The following is a 14,744-nucleotide window of genomic DNA, read 5'->3' as shown; positions in this document are numbered from 1 at the left end:
TATTTCTGTTAGACTTGTATGTGAAGATAAGAATACCACAAACCATGCATGGGTCTGTTTGTACAGTTGCAGGGCAAAAGGGAAAGGAATTATAAAGAAATAAATCAGTTCCAAGTTTTGCCCGTTTTGTCATGCCTCAGCATCCACGTCAACGAGAATGTTGGATGACGTAGTAAATAAGAGTTCACTCTTGAGGTCACCAGCTGCTGACCTCATGTCATTGATCTGATTTGCACTCTCTAGAATCTGCCAATTTATTTACTGAACCCATGAACATGCGCATCTGCTTTTTTAATGGTATTCTGGTTAACAGGATTTAGAAATGTGGTTCAAATATGAAGTACCAAGGCTAATCGGTTTTTGTTTTTTTTTTTTTTTGAACGCATTTATTGTGTTTGTATTTATTCTCATCCTTATGTTCAGTTCTACTAACCTGAGGAATAATGGCTGTATAACAATTATGCTATTTACTGAGGGTGAGACGTTTCTTAGCGACGAATCTGTCGTCACGCAAACAACGGTGCAACAGTAGAAAACAGAACCGGAGAACGATTCCACTTTCTTGGTCTAGACAGTTCCAAACAGAGGGCTCCCACTGAGAGAAACATACAGTACCCAGCTCAATAATTTGGTTCGCTATGGATTGTGGGAGTTAGAGACACTGCCCAGGCGTGTTGCACTGGAGCTGACTGAAAACAGTAGACATATTGCTGTGCTCTATTCTGTAAGTAATTGACGGTCTTTGATATGAATTTACACCTGTTTAGCGCCGGAATCCGAGCCGCTCCGTTTAGGCATATTCTGTCGCTGTGCCAGCTCCGTGTTTTAGCGTGTTGTTACCGTTTTTTTTCTTGCTGATGAAGGCCTTGCAGCTGGAATTGTATTTATAGCAAGGCTTGCTGTCTGCATGACGTTAGGTGTGATCGCGACTCCGCTGTTTAAAACAAAAAAACCGTGCAGCTAACGAGCTAGCAAGCTAATGTCCTTGATAAAAGACGTGTGTTGGCTTTCGTGTATAGGCCTTTTGCACGAAGTATGTGTTTATTTCGTCCGTCTGAATAGCTGGAATGTCTAAGTTATCACATGGGGTATTTTGAAACACACGGAAATGGCTCGCTTGCCAGTGACTCTATCGATACGAAATTAACTTGAATTGCAGCCTAATTTTGTAATTGCAAATCAGATACAGTGCACTTACGTGCTCCCCGGTGTAAAAATTGAGAGTATAATTTTTTTCTCCAGTTGACATTTGAATTGAGTTACCTGTGGCTAAATGTGGTACTGTGTCAAAATGAATAATTTACATAGGAGGATGCTCAGTGTGACAGCATCCAGGCTTGTGTTGCGCTGTCGTGGTAGCTTTTTGGGATTTCCTAGTGCTGAGATGAGGAATACCCATATTAAACTGAAATAATTAATACCAACAAATCAATAAAAAATACATTAATTGATTAGTCATCATAATAATACTATGCTGTCAAATGTATTTTTCTGAAATAATATCTGAATAAAAACCATATTACAGTATAATCAGATAAATGAAATAGTATTAATTATAATAAATGCAATACCAACTGATAATGGAATATTGGCATAAAGACCAAATAAATGTGGAGCTGAATGCAAACTCTGACCCTAGTATGTATGAAACACTCAAATATGGGTCTATGCCAGATTATGGGACAATAAAATTAAAGAAAATTCTGTGGTGTTTGTCCCTCTACTTAATGAATATGAGTCACTCGACCATTAGACTAAAAAGGAAGAATTTGTTTCGCTCATTGTACTCATGTTTTTAACTTTCAGCTGGTCCAACCTGGGGATAAATCCAGGGTATTGTAGGATAATCGTAAAGAATTGTGAAAGCGTGCCAACTGTTATTGGAGGGTCCCACTATATTCTGTGAGATGTGGCAGTAGTGTGTAAATAATTGAGATTAATGGATGAACTTTTTCACACTGGTAAAACTAGACCACTCATTTAAACCCATTCAAGTATTATAGGTCTGTGCTTTGCACACAAACTACACAGTTCAGTTTCCAACCGACAAAATCATTTAAGAAAAGATGTTATTTAGGCCTTGTTGCACAAAATCCAAAATTGCCACTAAATTATGTTATTTACCCATATTACTTATAGTTATGTTAGGACACTATATCGTGTATAATTTATTTTTATTAATGTTGGAAGAAGTCAATGCAAATTTTAAAAGCTTTTATTATATATATTTATACACACACACACACACACACATGTATATATAAAAAGATGTTTTGAATTCCATTTAAAGACTCTGTGAAAAATGTCAATCAGACTGAATGCAGTGGTTGTACTTTGTGACCCCTAATGACATATTGACTATGTGCATTCTTCCCATTGCCCCCTGTGGACCTTTTGTTTTCAGCAAGTTTTAAGCTAAAGGTCAAGGCATCATGGCCGTTCAAAGAAATACTGTGTAAGATTGTTCAAAAGTCACAACAGACACAACATGACAGAACGGGGTCATGTGAACCTCCAGTATTTAGCCCCTTAACAGCAATGACATGTAACAGAATTATCAATAATGATATCTGTGAAGAGCAACAGATGTAATCAAAGCTGGATAAGCACAGCACAAAACAAGCATGGAGTCATACAAATCACTCTACCACATGACTGATCTGGAAAGCTTTGAATAGTTTTATCCAATGCCTTAGTAATGTATCCTTCACATCAGATGCATTTTTTTTACTCAAGGGCTGGTGGTGTTGTATAATCCTCTCTTTCTTGTTCCTTTTGATTGATTTTGTCTTGTTTATTGATCACAGGTGAGAGTTTGGCCTTACAAGTGTTCTCTGGAATTACTGTGATCATATTGACAGTTTTTACTTATTGGTATTATGAAGCTATTTATTATTAAAATATATAAATATTAAATATACCGTTTCCTGTATATTTAGTGAGATATGTCTGTGCACGGTTGTTGTGATTTTATTAATATTAAACTGAATATGTCCCTTATGGAATAACTTGCTTTTTTGCTTGTTTTCTTAGTATATTAATGTCAGCTTAAATGATATATTGGGCATTTATAGACTATTGATTGACTTCATCACACAAAATTGTGTGTGACTCAGAAACTATCAGCTGTGCGTGAATCACTGGCATATAGACTTTGAGTGTAGTTCGCATTGGCACCTATGTGCCTGCAACATTTCACTGCTTTTTGATGTTTGACAGTACTTTGACAGGCATCTTCGCTCATGACTGAAGATTGTAGACAAACCTGGCAAAGCCGTGTATTTGTACACACCTGGCAGCAATGGGTTTTTTGGACGCAGAAAGTTCTAGTTTGTATAGAGGGCAACACTCATGTATACAAACTCTCCTGCCAGTACTTCCAACAGTGAGGAGGTGAAGTGTAAGCGTGCTATACAGTGCTCAGTGCTGCTGCAATCAGAGGAATCATGTCAGACTGTCTAAGGAATTGCTTTCTATTAGGCCTAAGTCATATGTACGTAGAGCTTGTACTCATGTTCTTCATGTCAATAGGGTCCTGTATAAAATTTCAGCTCAAAAGAAGTTTCATATGTGTCAAGTAGAGCAAGCATGACAAATCTGTAACCTAGCGTCACCTAGCGCACTTACCAGTGTGATGTGTGTCTTTTCTTAACACCGAATAGACACATACTGTTGCTTGGATCATTTTGTTTTCCTAGAACACCACAAGTTTTGTTTCCTACTCCTGTGTTTAATATTCAACATGCTGCCATAAACTAGTAATTTGTTTCGGCTTTTGTCATTCGGTCAGCTCCAACATTATTGTTATTGTTACAGTATTTAAAAAGTAACCATAGATCCCCAAGTGGAATGCAGCAGTTTTCTTTTCATGAAAAGGTCAGTGTAATCAAATTAAAAGAAACTATATACTCAGACAACACGCTGTATGATGGTTCTTTGTTTTAGATTTGCCACTGATGCATTAAGCGTGTAAACGCAGTTCTCTAACGTAAGCTTACAGCTGGCACTGGGGTGTGCAGATACAACTGAACAGCACATTGCCTGTCCGTTTTAATAATCATGGTTTACAAACAACGAATGTCAGGGCTTGCTTTGCTGGCCGTCCCGTGAGTGATGTTGTGATGTCCCCTGACAGCAGATCTTCAGACTGGCAGCAGCACAATGTCTAGCCGCGGAGGAAAAAAGAAGACCACCAAGACGTCCCGGTCGACCAAGGCGGGCGTGATCTTCCCTGTGGGCAGGATGCTGCGTTACATCAAAAAGGGGCTCCCCAAGTACAGGATCGGCGTGGGAGCGCCCGTCTATATGGCCGCCGTCCTGGAATACCTCACCGGTGAGAGGAGAGCAGGCCTGTCCTGTCCCACAATGATCCTGTGTGGTTGTCGTTCATGCTTACCATATTACCTCCTACATCTGTTCCACAGCAATGCTGTGTGGTTGTCATGCATGCTTAGCATAGTCCCTCCTCATGGATGTCCCACAGAGATCCTTTCCTGTCCCCATGCATGCTTGCTGTGGTCCTTCACTTGCAAAACTGCAAAACCTTCACTGCAAACTTGATGATGATGTAGCAAGCGTTTTTTGCTCCATGTTCATTTGGATAATACGGTTCTGAGACATGTGTTCGCTGGTGTTGAGTCCTCTTCAGAGGGCAAGAGTTGAGGTTCCACGAATGCACAGACATTCCTTACAACAACGGCTGCTCTCGTTTGTCGATTTTAGCTGAAATCCTGGAGCTGGCTGGCAACGCCGCCCGGGACAACAAGAAGGGCCGCGTCACCCCGAGACACATCCTGCTGGCCATCGCCAACGACGAGGAGCTCAACCAGGTAACCCCCCCCCCCCCCCCCCCCCACTGTTGCTATGCAACGCCGCACTCTGTGGTGTCACCCTGGAACTCATCCCTGTCCCTGTCCGCAGCTGCTAAAAGGCGTGACCATCGCCGCGGGAGGGGTCTTGCCCAACATCCACCCGGAGCTCCTGGCCAAGAAGAGAGGCTCCAAGGGCAAACTGGAGGCCATCATAACCCCGCCTCCCGCCAAGAAATCCAAGGCATCTCCCAAGAAATCCGCAGCCAAGAAAGCCGGTGGGAAGAAGGGGGGTGGGAAAGCAAAGGTAGGCCATGCCGGAAGACAAGCCTGTCCTCAATCCTTTGAGCGTCTAATATAAATTGTGTAGAAACGTAGGAGAATTAAACACTCAACCTTCAGTCTTCATTACACGGCTGTCCAGTAATGGCTGTTCCTTTCGCTGCTTTTAGATTCGCCAGTGTAGACGCACTCAGTGCAGGAAAATATTTCTCCTTTACCTTTTGCGCTGTTACACTCTGCAGCTATGCTACGACAGTGATTCATCCAAGCATCACCCCCTCAGCTGCAGGCAGAGATGCCTCTGCTAACAGCTGCACAGGGAAGATGAAAGAGTGGCATTATGGAGGAGCAGTGCAGGCCTCAGGCTCATGGCCACAGAGTCACAGAGTTCCTTGCCTCATATTGGCTCCAGTGAAAACTCTAGCCGTTCAAATTGGATGCAGAAAGTCTGTAGTTAAATAAAAGTACGCAAAGCTGGCAATCCGTGATGAAACAGACCTTTTAAAGGAGACGTAACCACAGTGATGAGAGTGCTGATCGCTGTCGCTTTGGCCCAGAAGAAGCAGGGAGAGGTGAGCAAAGCCGCCAGCGCGGACAGCACCACGGAGGGCACCCCGGCCGACGGCTTCACCGTTCTCTCCACCAAGAGCCTCTTCCTCGGGCAGAAGGTACTGCCGCCTCACTGGCTGTTCAGCAGTGGGTTCAGTCAGCCCAGCGGTCACAACCAAGGATGATGAAGTTATGTGGTATGATAGTGAGGAGCACTTGATTTGCTAGCAACACACTGGGTAGTGGCATCAGCAGGGTATTTCATCTAGGGGGATGATATTAATTGGTGGGTGGGTATGAAAGAGAGGGGTATCGTAGATATACCTGTGTGGTTATCAATTCCACAGGTGTAGGGTAATAAGGACACACATAAACAATTCAGTTCTATGTAAGTACATGTTTCTAAGATATTTATCATTTCGTAAGTATGTCACTGCTGTCTTACATGTACTGCACTGTGCAGTACCACAGTGCCGTTACACCATTGGGTAAGTGCTTAGAGTTGTTGTAGATCACCTGGAGAATGAAATTATCATTTAGAATTTTTCCTCAGATTCCATTCAAGGGGATTAGGCTAATGCCCTCTAATGATCACTTTCTGTTCTGCCCACTTTATTTGAAAATAATCTGTAGATACAACCAAAGCACTTTCAGCCAAAAATGCCACATCTCAAAGAAAGGAAGGTGAAGTATATAATGATAATTACGCAGACAGGAGCAATTAAAGTATTACAGTTCTCAGTCCTCCACACGTATAAGCATTTGCTAAAGATTCACCAGCCCAGAGTGAAGGAACCACCTTTCACCCAGAAATCTGTTTCCAAGTCACCGTTTGGCCAATCAGCGGTGATTTCCTGTGTTTTGAGTCCTGGGCTTATATAAAAGGTGGACTTTCCAGTGCAGTAGGTGCTGGAGTGGGTTTAGAAATGCTGGAGCGAATGCCGTGTTGACTCTGACCATTGTTATCGCTGCTTGTGAGTCTTGCAGGTTCTCAACCCCCCCCCCAACCCCCCCCTTGCTGTGAAGACAGCCGCCTGCTTTATTTCTTTTGCTTTTCCTCTGCTTACGGCCCAGCATACTGTGTGCCGGTCTGACATATACACACACACACATGCATTCAATAACCAACAATTCTGAAATCAAGCTGCTCACACGTGCTCTAAGCCGCTAAACCACAAACAGTATTGAGAGGTATTGTGGTTTACGGTTGCTAAGCGCTCTGATTCGCAGAAGCTTAATTACCTGGTGCTGCTTATGGGAGGAAAGATTCGGAACAAAGAACATGGAACACGGAACAATGTGTGAGAAACATACAGCTGGAACTCTCAGCCTTCGTGAAATTGCACCACATTTTGCCACGTTTTTGCCCTGCTCTTAACACCGTAAAGCAGAGTGCTAAATCTGCAGGTAAAAAAGCATTTGGTTCCAGGTCGTAGGTTTCACAGCTTTCCTCACATAAGATAGCATGAAATTTCTGAGGGGGGGAAGTTGCAATGCTAAAAATTTTGAAACCAGCCATAGAAAATCCTTATTAACATTCTATGTTGCCCTCTCTATCTTTATTTGGCCATAAAAAGAGCAGGCTGTACACATTGAGATGAAGTGGGTGGTTCAAGCCCCTAACCGCAAAGCAAGAACCGCTTTGTTTCTCTAATTGTAATTGCAGTCCACTCCAGCCATAAGGCTTTGACACCTCCCCACGTGTCTGTAGGTAGTGTTTACACACTACAGCCAGTGACTGAGCTCCTCTTCTGGTCAATGGCATAAGATGCTGCTTCACACTGGATTACCCCTTCCATTAGACAATCTGGCACTTTTATATAAAAGTTGTCTCAGCCTTTGGAACTGTAACTATTTACATTGACACGGATTACAAATTCTTCTTCGATTTTTTAAAAATGTGTGCCCACACATGGCAAATTTAAAGTAATGAAATAATTATCAAGTTTATCACACATTTCAGTGTTGTTAGTTATCACTGTATTATGTTTCTTAATATAATAATTTCACACAGGGTCTATAAGACATTTCTTGCATCCCTGTTGTTTTGCATTTACGAATGTAAAATTGACATCAGTTTTATAACTGTTTGTGTTCACAAGCAGCTCACCTCAATTTTCCATACTGTTCTCCCAGAAGGGTTGCATTTTGTACAAGTAATTCATATCAGACAAAATTCAGTTGCCCCAGTGGAGGGTTTGATGAAGATTTATTGTACTTTTTGAGGGAAACCACAGGGATGTGGCAATATTGGTTTGCAATGCCAACAGGAAATATGTTCACATCAGAAAGGTGAAGCCTCCATCTTTTCTGGATTCTTGTGTTCAGTTAAATGCTTTTATTCAAACATATCAGCAGTAGAGTTTGTGGTAAAATAAATGATTAGTAATTAAAACTAGACATAGTTAGTAATTATTTTATGAACCAAAACAGATTAATCTTTGAAGCTTTTCATGGCACTCGTGACGTGAAATTTAATAAACAAAAACATGAAATGCGATTCAGATAAACTGCTGCACACAGAGAACTTGGCAGCAACATGTTTCAAACAAAAGATGTTCTCTATGTTATAGACGTCACTTTCACAAAGTGTGTATTTTTCAGAACTTTTTAAATTAGGCCTTATTTCAGTCAAATTCAGCATCACAGCCACAGGCTAAATTTAGGTGAAAATGTATGTCGGGATGATTGTATTGCGCTTGATCTCACTGTTGTAAAACAGCAGGTTTTAATCTGGCCCTTAAATGGTCAGTGTTTGATATTAAGCATGGCTTTTAATTGAAGCCCTTAATGGTTCTCAGTACCGTGAAAGCCTGGAACGAGGCCAACAGAATAACTGTAGCCCTGGAGATCTCAAAACAGCGCACATATACTGCGGAACAAACGTACTGTGAGACATCCTGTGAATGATGCATCCCTAATAATGCTGTTCATCTGTGCTGAACCAACTTGCTCTTTAATTTAGCTTGGATGGTGTCTCTGGTCTGTGATTGATCTAATCGCTCTGCTTTCCCCCCCCCACTGCATGTTTTCTTTCCAGCTCAACCTCATTCACAGTGAAATCAGTAACTTGGCTGGATTTGACGTGGAGGGTGTAATCAATCCAACCAATGCTGACATTGACCTTAAAGATGATCTAGGTGAGCTCTGAGTTAGTCTGTACAGATTTGAAAAATCCTTGGAAAAAAAAAAAGCAATCGAATTGCAATGCAAATGAGATATTCATGTGTGATATGATGTTTGATAATCGTTTTGATAAGAATAGATTATCAAGATTGGATGGTTGTCAAAATCTAGACCTCTGAAGGTGCAAGGCATTATGGGGCTTAGGGGGTGGGGATCATTGAAGTGAAGAGCCTGTCACTGTCAAAATTTCAAGGATTTTGTCAAATCTATGCAGAGCAGTTTACAACCCACTGTCAGCATCCCATTGATATCCGTATGTGTACAAAAAAAAAAACCTTGAGGGGTTTTGGCCTTCCATCAGGTCGACCAATCAGTCTTCAGTGTCTTTCAGCCCTCTCTTTTGTGCTGTGACGTGTAAAGGAGGAGCACTCTCACCTCTGTCTCCTCTTCTCCCTCCCTCCCTCTCTCCTTCCCTTCCTCTCCCTTTCTCTCTCTCTCTCTCTCTCTCTCTCTCTCTCTCTCTCCGTGTGTTGTCCCCATCCCCTCTCGGCTGCCCCTCCCCCACTGTGTTTGACTCCATGTTGTTTGCCTGTTGTTGTTGTTGTTGTTGTAGTTGCAAGTTGTGCAAGCTGATATTGCCACCATCGACAGCGACGCTGTTATTCACCCGACCAACTCCACCTTCCACACTGGTGGTGAAGTAGGTAATGGAGCCTTCGTCAGGGTGGGACTCTGTGTGCGCCGGTGTCCGCCCAGGCCTCCCACAGTGCATCTTCTTCCCTCGCCCCCCCCCTTGCTGTCTGTCCTTAACAGCTCATTCAGGGAGACGGTACAGTCTCATCAGCACACATGGGACGGTAGTGTAGCATAGTGATAAGGAGCAGGGGTCCCAACCAAAAGGTGTGCCGGTTCGATTCCCTCTGGGGCACTGCTGCTGTATCCTTGGGCAAGTTACTTACCCCAGAGTTGCCTCAGTAAATATGTAGCTGTGTAAACATACAAAATTGTGACCTATGTAAGTTGGTCTGGATAAGAGCGTGTGCTAAATGACAATAATGATTTGTAGGCACCCACTACCCTAAATATCAGAAATAATGTACGTTATTTACATAATACTATAACATTCTTTGAAATGCTTTTGATAGCTGCGTAACCTGCAACTCCTTAGAGTGCAGTTGCTGTTTAAGCTTTGAGCTGCAGGCTACAGGGCTTTGTGATTGTTAGCTGGTGGGTTTTCTCGCGTTTGTATCTTCTGGATGGGCAGGAAGAACATGTATCAATGCTTTGTGTTCCACTAAAGGCAAAAATTACATTTCCATAGTGACAGGTCACACAGCTGCCTGCATCCCTTATCCTTTTGTGGTTTCCTCCAGTGGCTGAAGTGTTTATTTCCATGAGACTTATTTTCCTCCTCTCTGGGTGTCACACCACACCACTTCCTGTGATGAAGAAGTGGCCTCTGGGAGATGTAGTTTGTGGGGAAATATGACTGAGTGTAAAAACAGGTACTCTTAACATAGGACCCATCATGTTATATTTGGACAGAGGTAGAAGAAATGGAGAGAGAGAGTAAACACTACAGAATAAAATGTAGATTTATAAGTGGAGCAGGCCCTATCTAATTTTGAAAAACAGGAAAATCTGAAGAGGGGTCACAGTAAAGCACAGATTCGTGGTGTATGTGACCCAGAGAGTGCAGAGGAACATGAGTGAACCAGCTTGCTTGCTTGGCCCCAGATGTGGATGCTGCTTCTCCGTCTGTCCTTCTCTGTCTGTCCAGTTGCGCTGACAGGCTCTAATGGCCTAGAAATGCCCCCTTTTGCAGGTAGTGCCCTGGAGAAGAAGGGGGGCAAGGAGTTTGGGGAGGCCGTGCAGGAGCTGCGCAAAAAGAACGGTCCCCTGGAGGTAGCAGGAGGTAGGGCTTTGCTCTGATTGGGCGTCTGTGTCTCCGGTTGAGGTTTGGCTCCTCCCCTTGAGACGACAATCCTGGGCTCTGAAAGCGTCAGCATCAGCACATTAAATGCTCAAGTTCTGCTCCCGATCAAGGGCCCTTACACTCATGATCCATTAATGAGGAGCTGGGAGAGGGAGATGTGTCCAAATATAGCTGTAGCAAGAAGCTGCCTGTGGGCCGGGTAGTGGGCATGGAGTTTGTGTTGATTACCACTTGACTGCAGCTTGGAAGTGGAACCAGTATTCCAAGGAGAGCCAGTTTAGAGGAGGTTAAGTGGAGCTCCGGAACATGCTACAGGGCATTGATATTCCACTCATTAAGGTTATTTATTTGTGAAAGCACTTAAATCATTTTTTATGCAACTCTGAACTCTGTAGGCACATTTAGCAGTGAAGGCACCCAAGGGGCAGACAGTACCCTTTTCCAGTAGAAAATAAAACAATCTTAAGATTAAGTATTTGTTATTAGCTTAAAGGGCAGCAAAATTGTTTTCTGACTCACCAAGGATTATTTTCAGAGGAAAATTAAATAAAGGTAACACTGCAGGTTGGTAAATATTTATTCATGAATCAGCAATGTAAAGACAGTTAACCTGGTACCTGTTTGGAACATTCAGCTGAACACTTCCACTAAGTTTCATTATTTAACTCTTATTATATCATTGCAAGGTCAAGATCCTACTGAAATGCAAATGTGAAATAATTATGAATTGATAGTTGGATGAACCAGTGACTCATGAAATATCCCATTTAGGTACTTTTAAGTAATCAGAATGACTTCACTGTAAATGTTCTGATTTTCAGTTCAAAACATTGTTTTCAAGTCCACTTTGAATTTAACAAAGTCAAACGGAAAAGCAGTCCTGCAGCAGTAATTATGCTTGAACGAATTGCTTCGCACTTCATAGTGTTTCAGGGTTTTTGGCAGAGAAATAACATGGTTGCTTTTGTAAGAGAACCTATGCGCAGGACAAAAAAAAAACGGAGAACTCAATTACCCAAAAGTTTATAAAGAACAGATTTCTCTCACCAGCCTACCTTTCATGTGGGATCCAAAGGCTTGATCCCTCTGTTGAAGTGCTTCTTAACCCTGGGCCAATTCATACGCCATCCCTGCACCATTAAGATGTTATTCTTTTTATTCTGTGGTTCATTTCTTTCTTTCTTGCTTTTTTTTTTTTTTTTTTTTTTTTACACAAACTGAAGTGGTCTTCCTGGCACTGAAGGCTTGAGTGTCAGCACACTGCTGCTGGTTTATTGGCCTGTTTCCAGAACATATTCTTCAGAATCCACGCAGAACATTGTTGCATCTGCCGTTTTACTTTAGGAAATGATTCATTGACAAAATGAAGTTCATAACAGTTATTGTTTAGTACAGTATTGGTGTCTGATAGCGTTACAGGACTTTATTAGTTATTCTTTATCACACTGAGACTCATGATTTTTGAGAGTGAGCAGCAATACTGTCTCTGTGGAAAAAAGTGACTCTTCAAGAATGTCACTAGCTACCTGCTTTGTTGATGTTACAGTGCTCTCAAGTTTGGTTGCATCTCTAGCCTACTTTATGGCCCCTTCAGACCAGAAACATATCTGCTAATGGATTAGAAAGTCTAAAAACATTGGGGTGGTCTAGATAGAACATCTATTTATATTTGTCTGTGCTTGTGTCTGACTGTCCGGAAATTGAACCCGTTGAATCTTTGCCGCCAACTGTTTTTGGAAGTCTTTGCGGTCTGTTGTTCACAAAGATGAAGAGTAATTCATCACACACTGACCAATCAAAGAGCAATGTTACCATCATCACTTTCTTTTTTTTTTGGGAGTGGAGACAGAAATGGTGTTTAGTGTTACTTTGCTTGTCTCTGCCATAAATTACGCCACGCTAATTAGTTATTTCTTGTCTTGCTGCTCTGCAAGGGCCTTAGGACTTTACCGTTGTAACAAACACAGGTTGTAGCGAGGTGTTAAATCCAAGCCCACATGCAGTACCTTCATTCCCATAGTTGGGAGTGTGTGTGTGTGACCATGAGCGGACACTGCAGTGTCTCTCTCCCCGTTTCCCGGCCTTCCTTCACAGCTGCCCTGACCTCCGGTTTCGGACTCCCTGCCAAGTTTGTCATCCACTGTCATAGCCCTGGGTGGGGATCGGATAAGTGCGAGGAGCTGCTTGATAAGACGGTCAAGAACTGTTTGGCGTTGGCAGATGAGAAGAAGCTCAAATCGGTGGCTTTTCCCTCCATCGGCAGCGGCAGGTAGGACCACCGTGGCGACTGCCCTGTTATGCCTCCATGGCTCCTCAGTGATTCCCTGGGCCCTGATACTTCTCTGTGGCACTGGTTGTGCGTGGCATATGGGGTGACGGTGTAGCACGGTGGCTTGTAACCAAAAGGTTGCTGGTTTGATTCCCTGCTGGGTCACTGCGACTGTACCCTTGGGCAAGGAACTAACCCAGAATTGCCTCAGTAAAAATCCAACTGTTTAAATAGATAACATGTAAAAATCATAACCCATGCGAGCTGCTCTGGATAAGAGCATCTGCTAAATGACAATAATGTAATGTAATATGATATGATCAATGCGATCGATGTAGTTCATGCAGTCATTGGAGAATATTGTAACGGATTCATTATCTCAATTGTCTGTTTTGCCTTTTCCCACTCTCAGGAATGGCTTCCCAAAGCAGACAGCTGCACAGCTCATCCTGAAGGCTATCTCCAGCTACTTTGTGGCTACAATGTCCTCGTCGATTAAGACGGTCTACTTTGTGCTGTTCGACAGTGAGAGCATAGGGATCTACGTGCAGGAAATGGCGAAGCTCGATGCCAACTAAGCACTCGCCCCATCCTCCCCATCCCCCCCACCCACATCCCCAATTTATAGGCTAATTTCAGATTTTCTGATTTAAAAAAAAATACGGTTATCAGAAGGAAAAAAAACATTATTACAAAAAAAATATTAACTTGTTTTTAAAATTTATTCTGGCTAAATCTTTTGAGCTATGTATAAAAAAACACATTTCCTATAAATGTTGTTGACACTGACATCTGGTTTGAGTTGCACTGTTTCCCTGGTGGTACCTGAAACGATTTGTCATGTACGTGGTATTTCTAGAAAATCTTTTTACTGAAGGCTAGAGTTGCATTCCAAGTGTTTGCAATACTGTGATTTTTGTGCAGAAAGGGATCTGGCAGGTACATTTTTGTATTTGTGCTGTGCTACTATGTGTTGCACCCCTTGATTTACGGTATATCTTTTTATTTTTTTTGATAGGTGCTACAGCCTTTTGTGTTCATAATGTGCGTTACTGTTAGAGATGGAGTGTATGTAAAATGTTTTAGTAAAATATTGGAATGTGATCATGTTTTTGTCTTTTTTTTTTTCTTTGGGTCTTTTCTTTGTCATTTTAGATAAAACTGTTAATTACTTTACCATCTGCAGATACCTCATGGCAAAAAGCTTTTGCAGAATGTGGATTCTAATCAACCTGCCAAACCTGACTAAGCTTGAAGACTTGCCTGAAGTGATTTTTCACTGTCACCACTAGATGTCACTCTGTGTTAGAGTATGATTCTGTGACCGAACGGCTGATGTCTTAACCTCAGACATTTTACCTGCTAAAATCCACCCAGCCCCTGCCCTCCGCCCCCCCACAACCCTGCTCCCGCCCCACATTTGACACTATGTACCGATGGAAAAAGTTGTAGTATGAGTAACTTCTTTAACTTTAATCACCAAACTGTAAAATTAGTTTTCATAAGACTTCACAGTCTGTACTTCCAATTTATTAATCTACTGTTATGACTGCTATTATGCTTAACTGTGAATGTTATCAGTAAAGCATTATATCATAAATAGTCCGTATAAAACAATTGTATAACTTTAAAAACTTCAAATTGCTTGGAGACATAGAATCAGATCTGAAGGACTGATTGTTGGAGATTTAAGTGAAACGTATATAAATAGATTACCCAAAAGAATTTCCTGTGTGTATTTCAACCTTTTCTCTCATCACCCCCTTCTGAGGGT

The 14,744-nt window shown here is 42.1% G+C and overlaps 1 protein-coding gene across 5 annotated transcripts; it reads left to right on the top strand.

Annotated features, from left to right (window-relative positions):
* Positions 1–576: 576 nt before the first annotated feature.
* LOC118774920 (core histone macro-H2A.1) lies at positions 577–13,584 on the top strand. Of its 5 annotated transcripts, none has more exons than XM_036524517.1 (9): positions 577–724; positions 4,139–4,333; positions 4,723–4,829; positions 4,921–5,115; positions 5,648–5,758; positions 8,680–8,779; positions 10,591–10,680; positions 12,796–12,970; positions 13,383–13,584. In XM_036524517.1, exons 2-9 carry the CDS (start codon positions 4,162–4,164, stop codon positions 13,546–13,548), a joined length of 1,116 nt encoding a protein of 371 aa, XP_036380410.1. In that variant the 5' UTR covers positions 577–724; positions 4,139–4,161; the 3' UTR covers positions 13,549–13,584. The 5 variants fall into 5 exon arrangements, with proteins under 5 accessions (XP_036380410.1, XP_036380413.1, XP_036380411.1 ...); XM_036524520.1 differs by lacking the exon at positions 8,680–8,779 and adding an exon at positions 9,379–9,469 and having other exon boundaries at positions 4,136–4,333; positions 5,651–5,758; XM_036524518.1 differs by having other exon boundaries at positions 4,136–4,333; positions 5,651–5,758.
* Positions 13,585–14,744: the final 1,160 nt, after the last annotated feature.

This window comes from Megalops cyprinoides, chromosome 3 (assembly GCF_013368585.1).
Source record: "Megalops cyprinoides isolate fMegCyp1 chromosome 3, fMegCyp1.pri, whole genome shotgun sequence".
In the NCBI taxonomy this organism is placed as follows: Eukaryota; Metazoa; Chordata; class Actinopteri; order Elopiformes; family Megalopidae; genus Megalops; species Megalops cyprinoides.
Note: the sequence above shows the minus strand (reverse complement) of the source record. Positions and strands in the feature narration are given on the sequence as shown.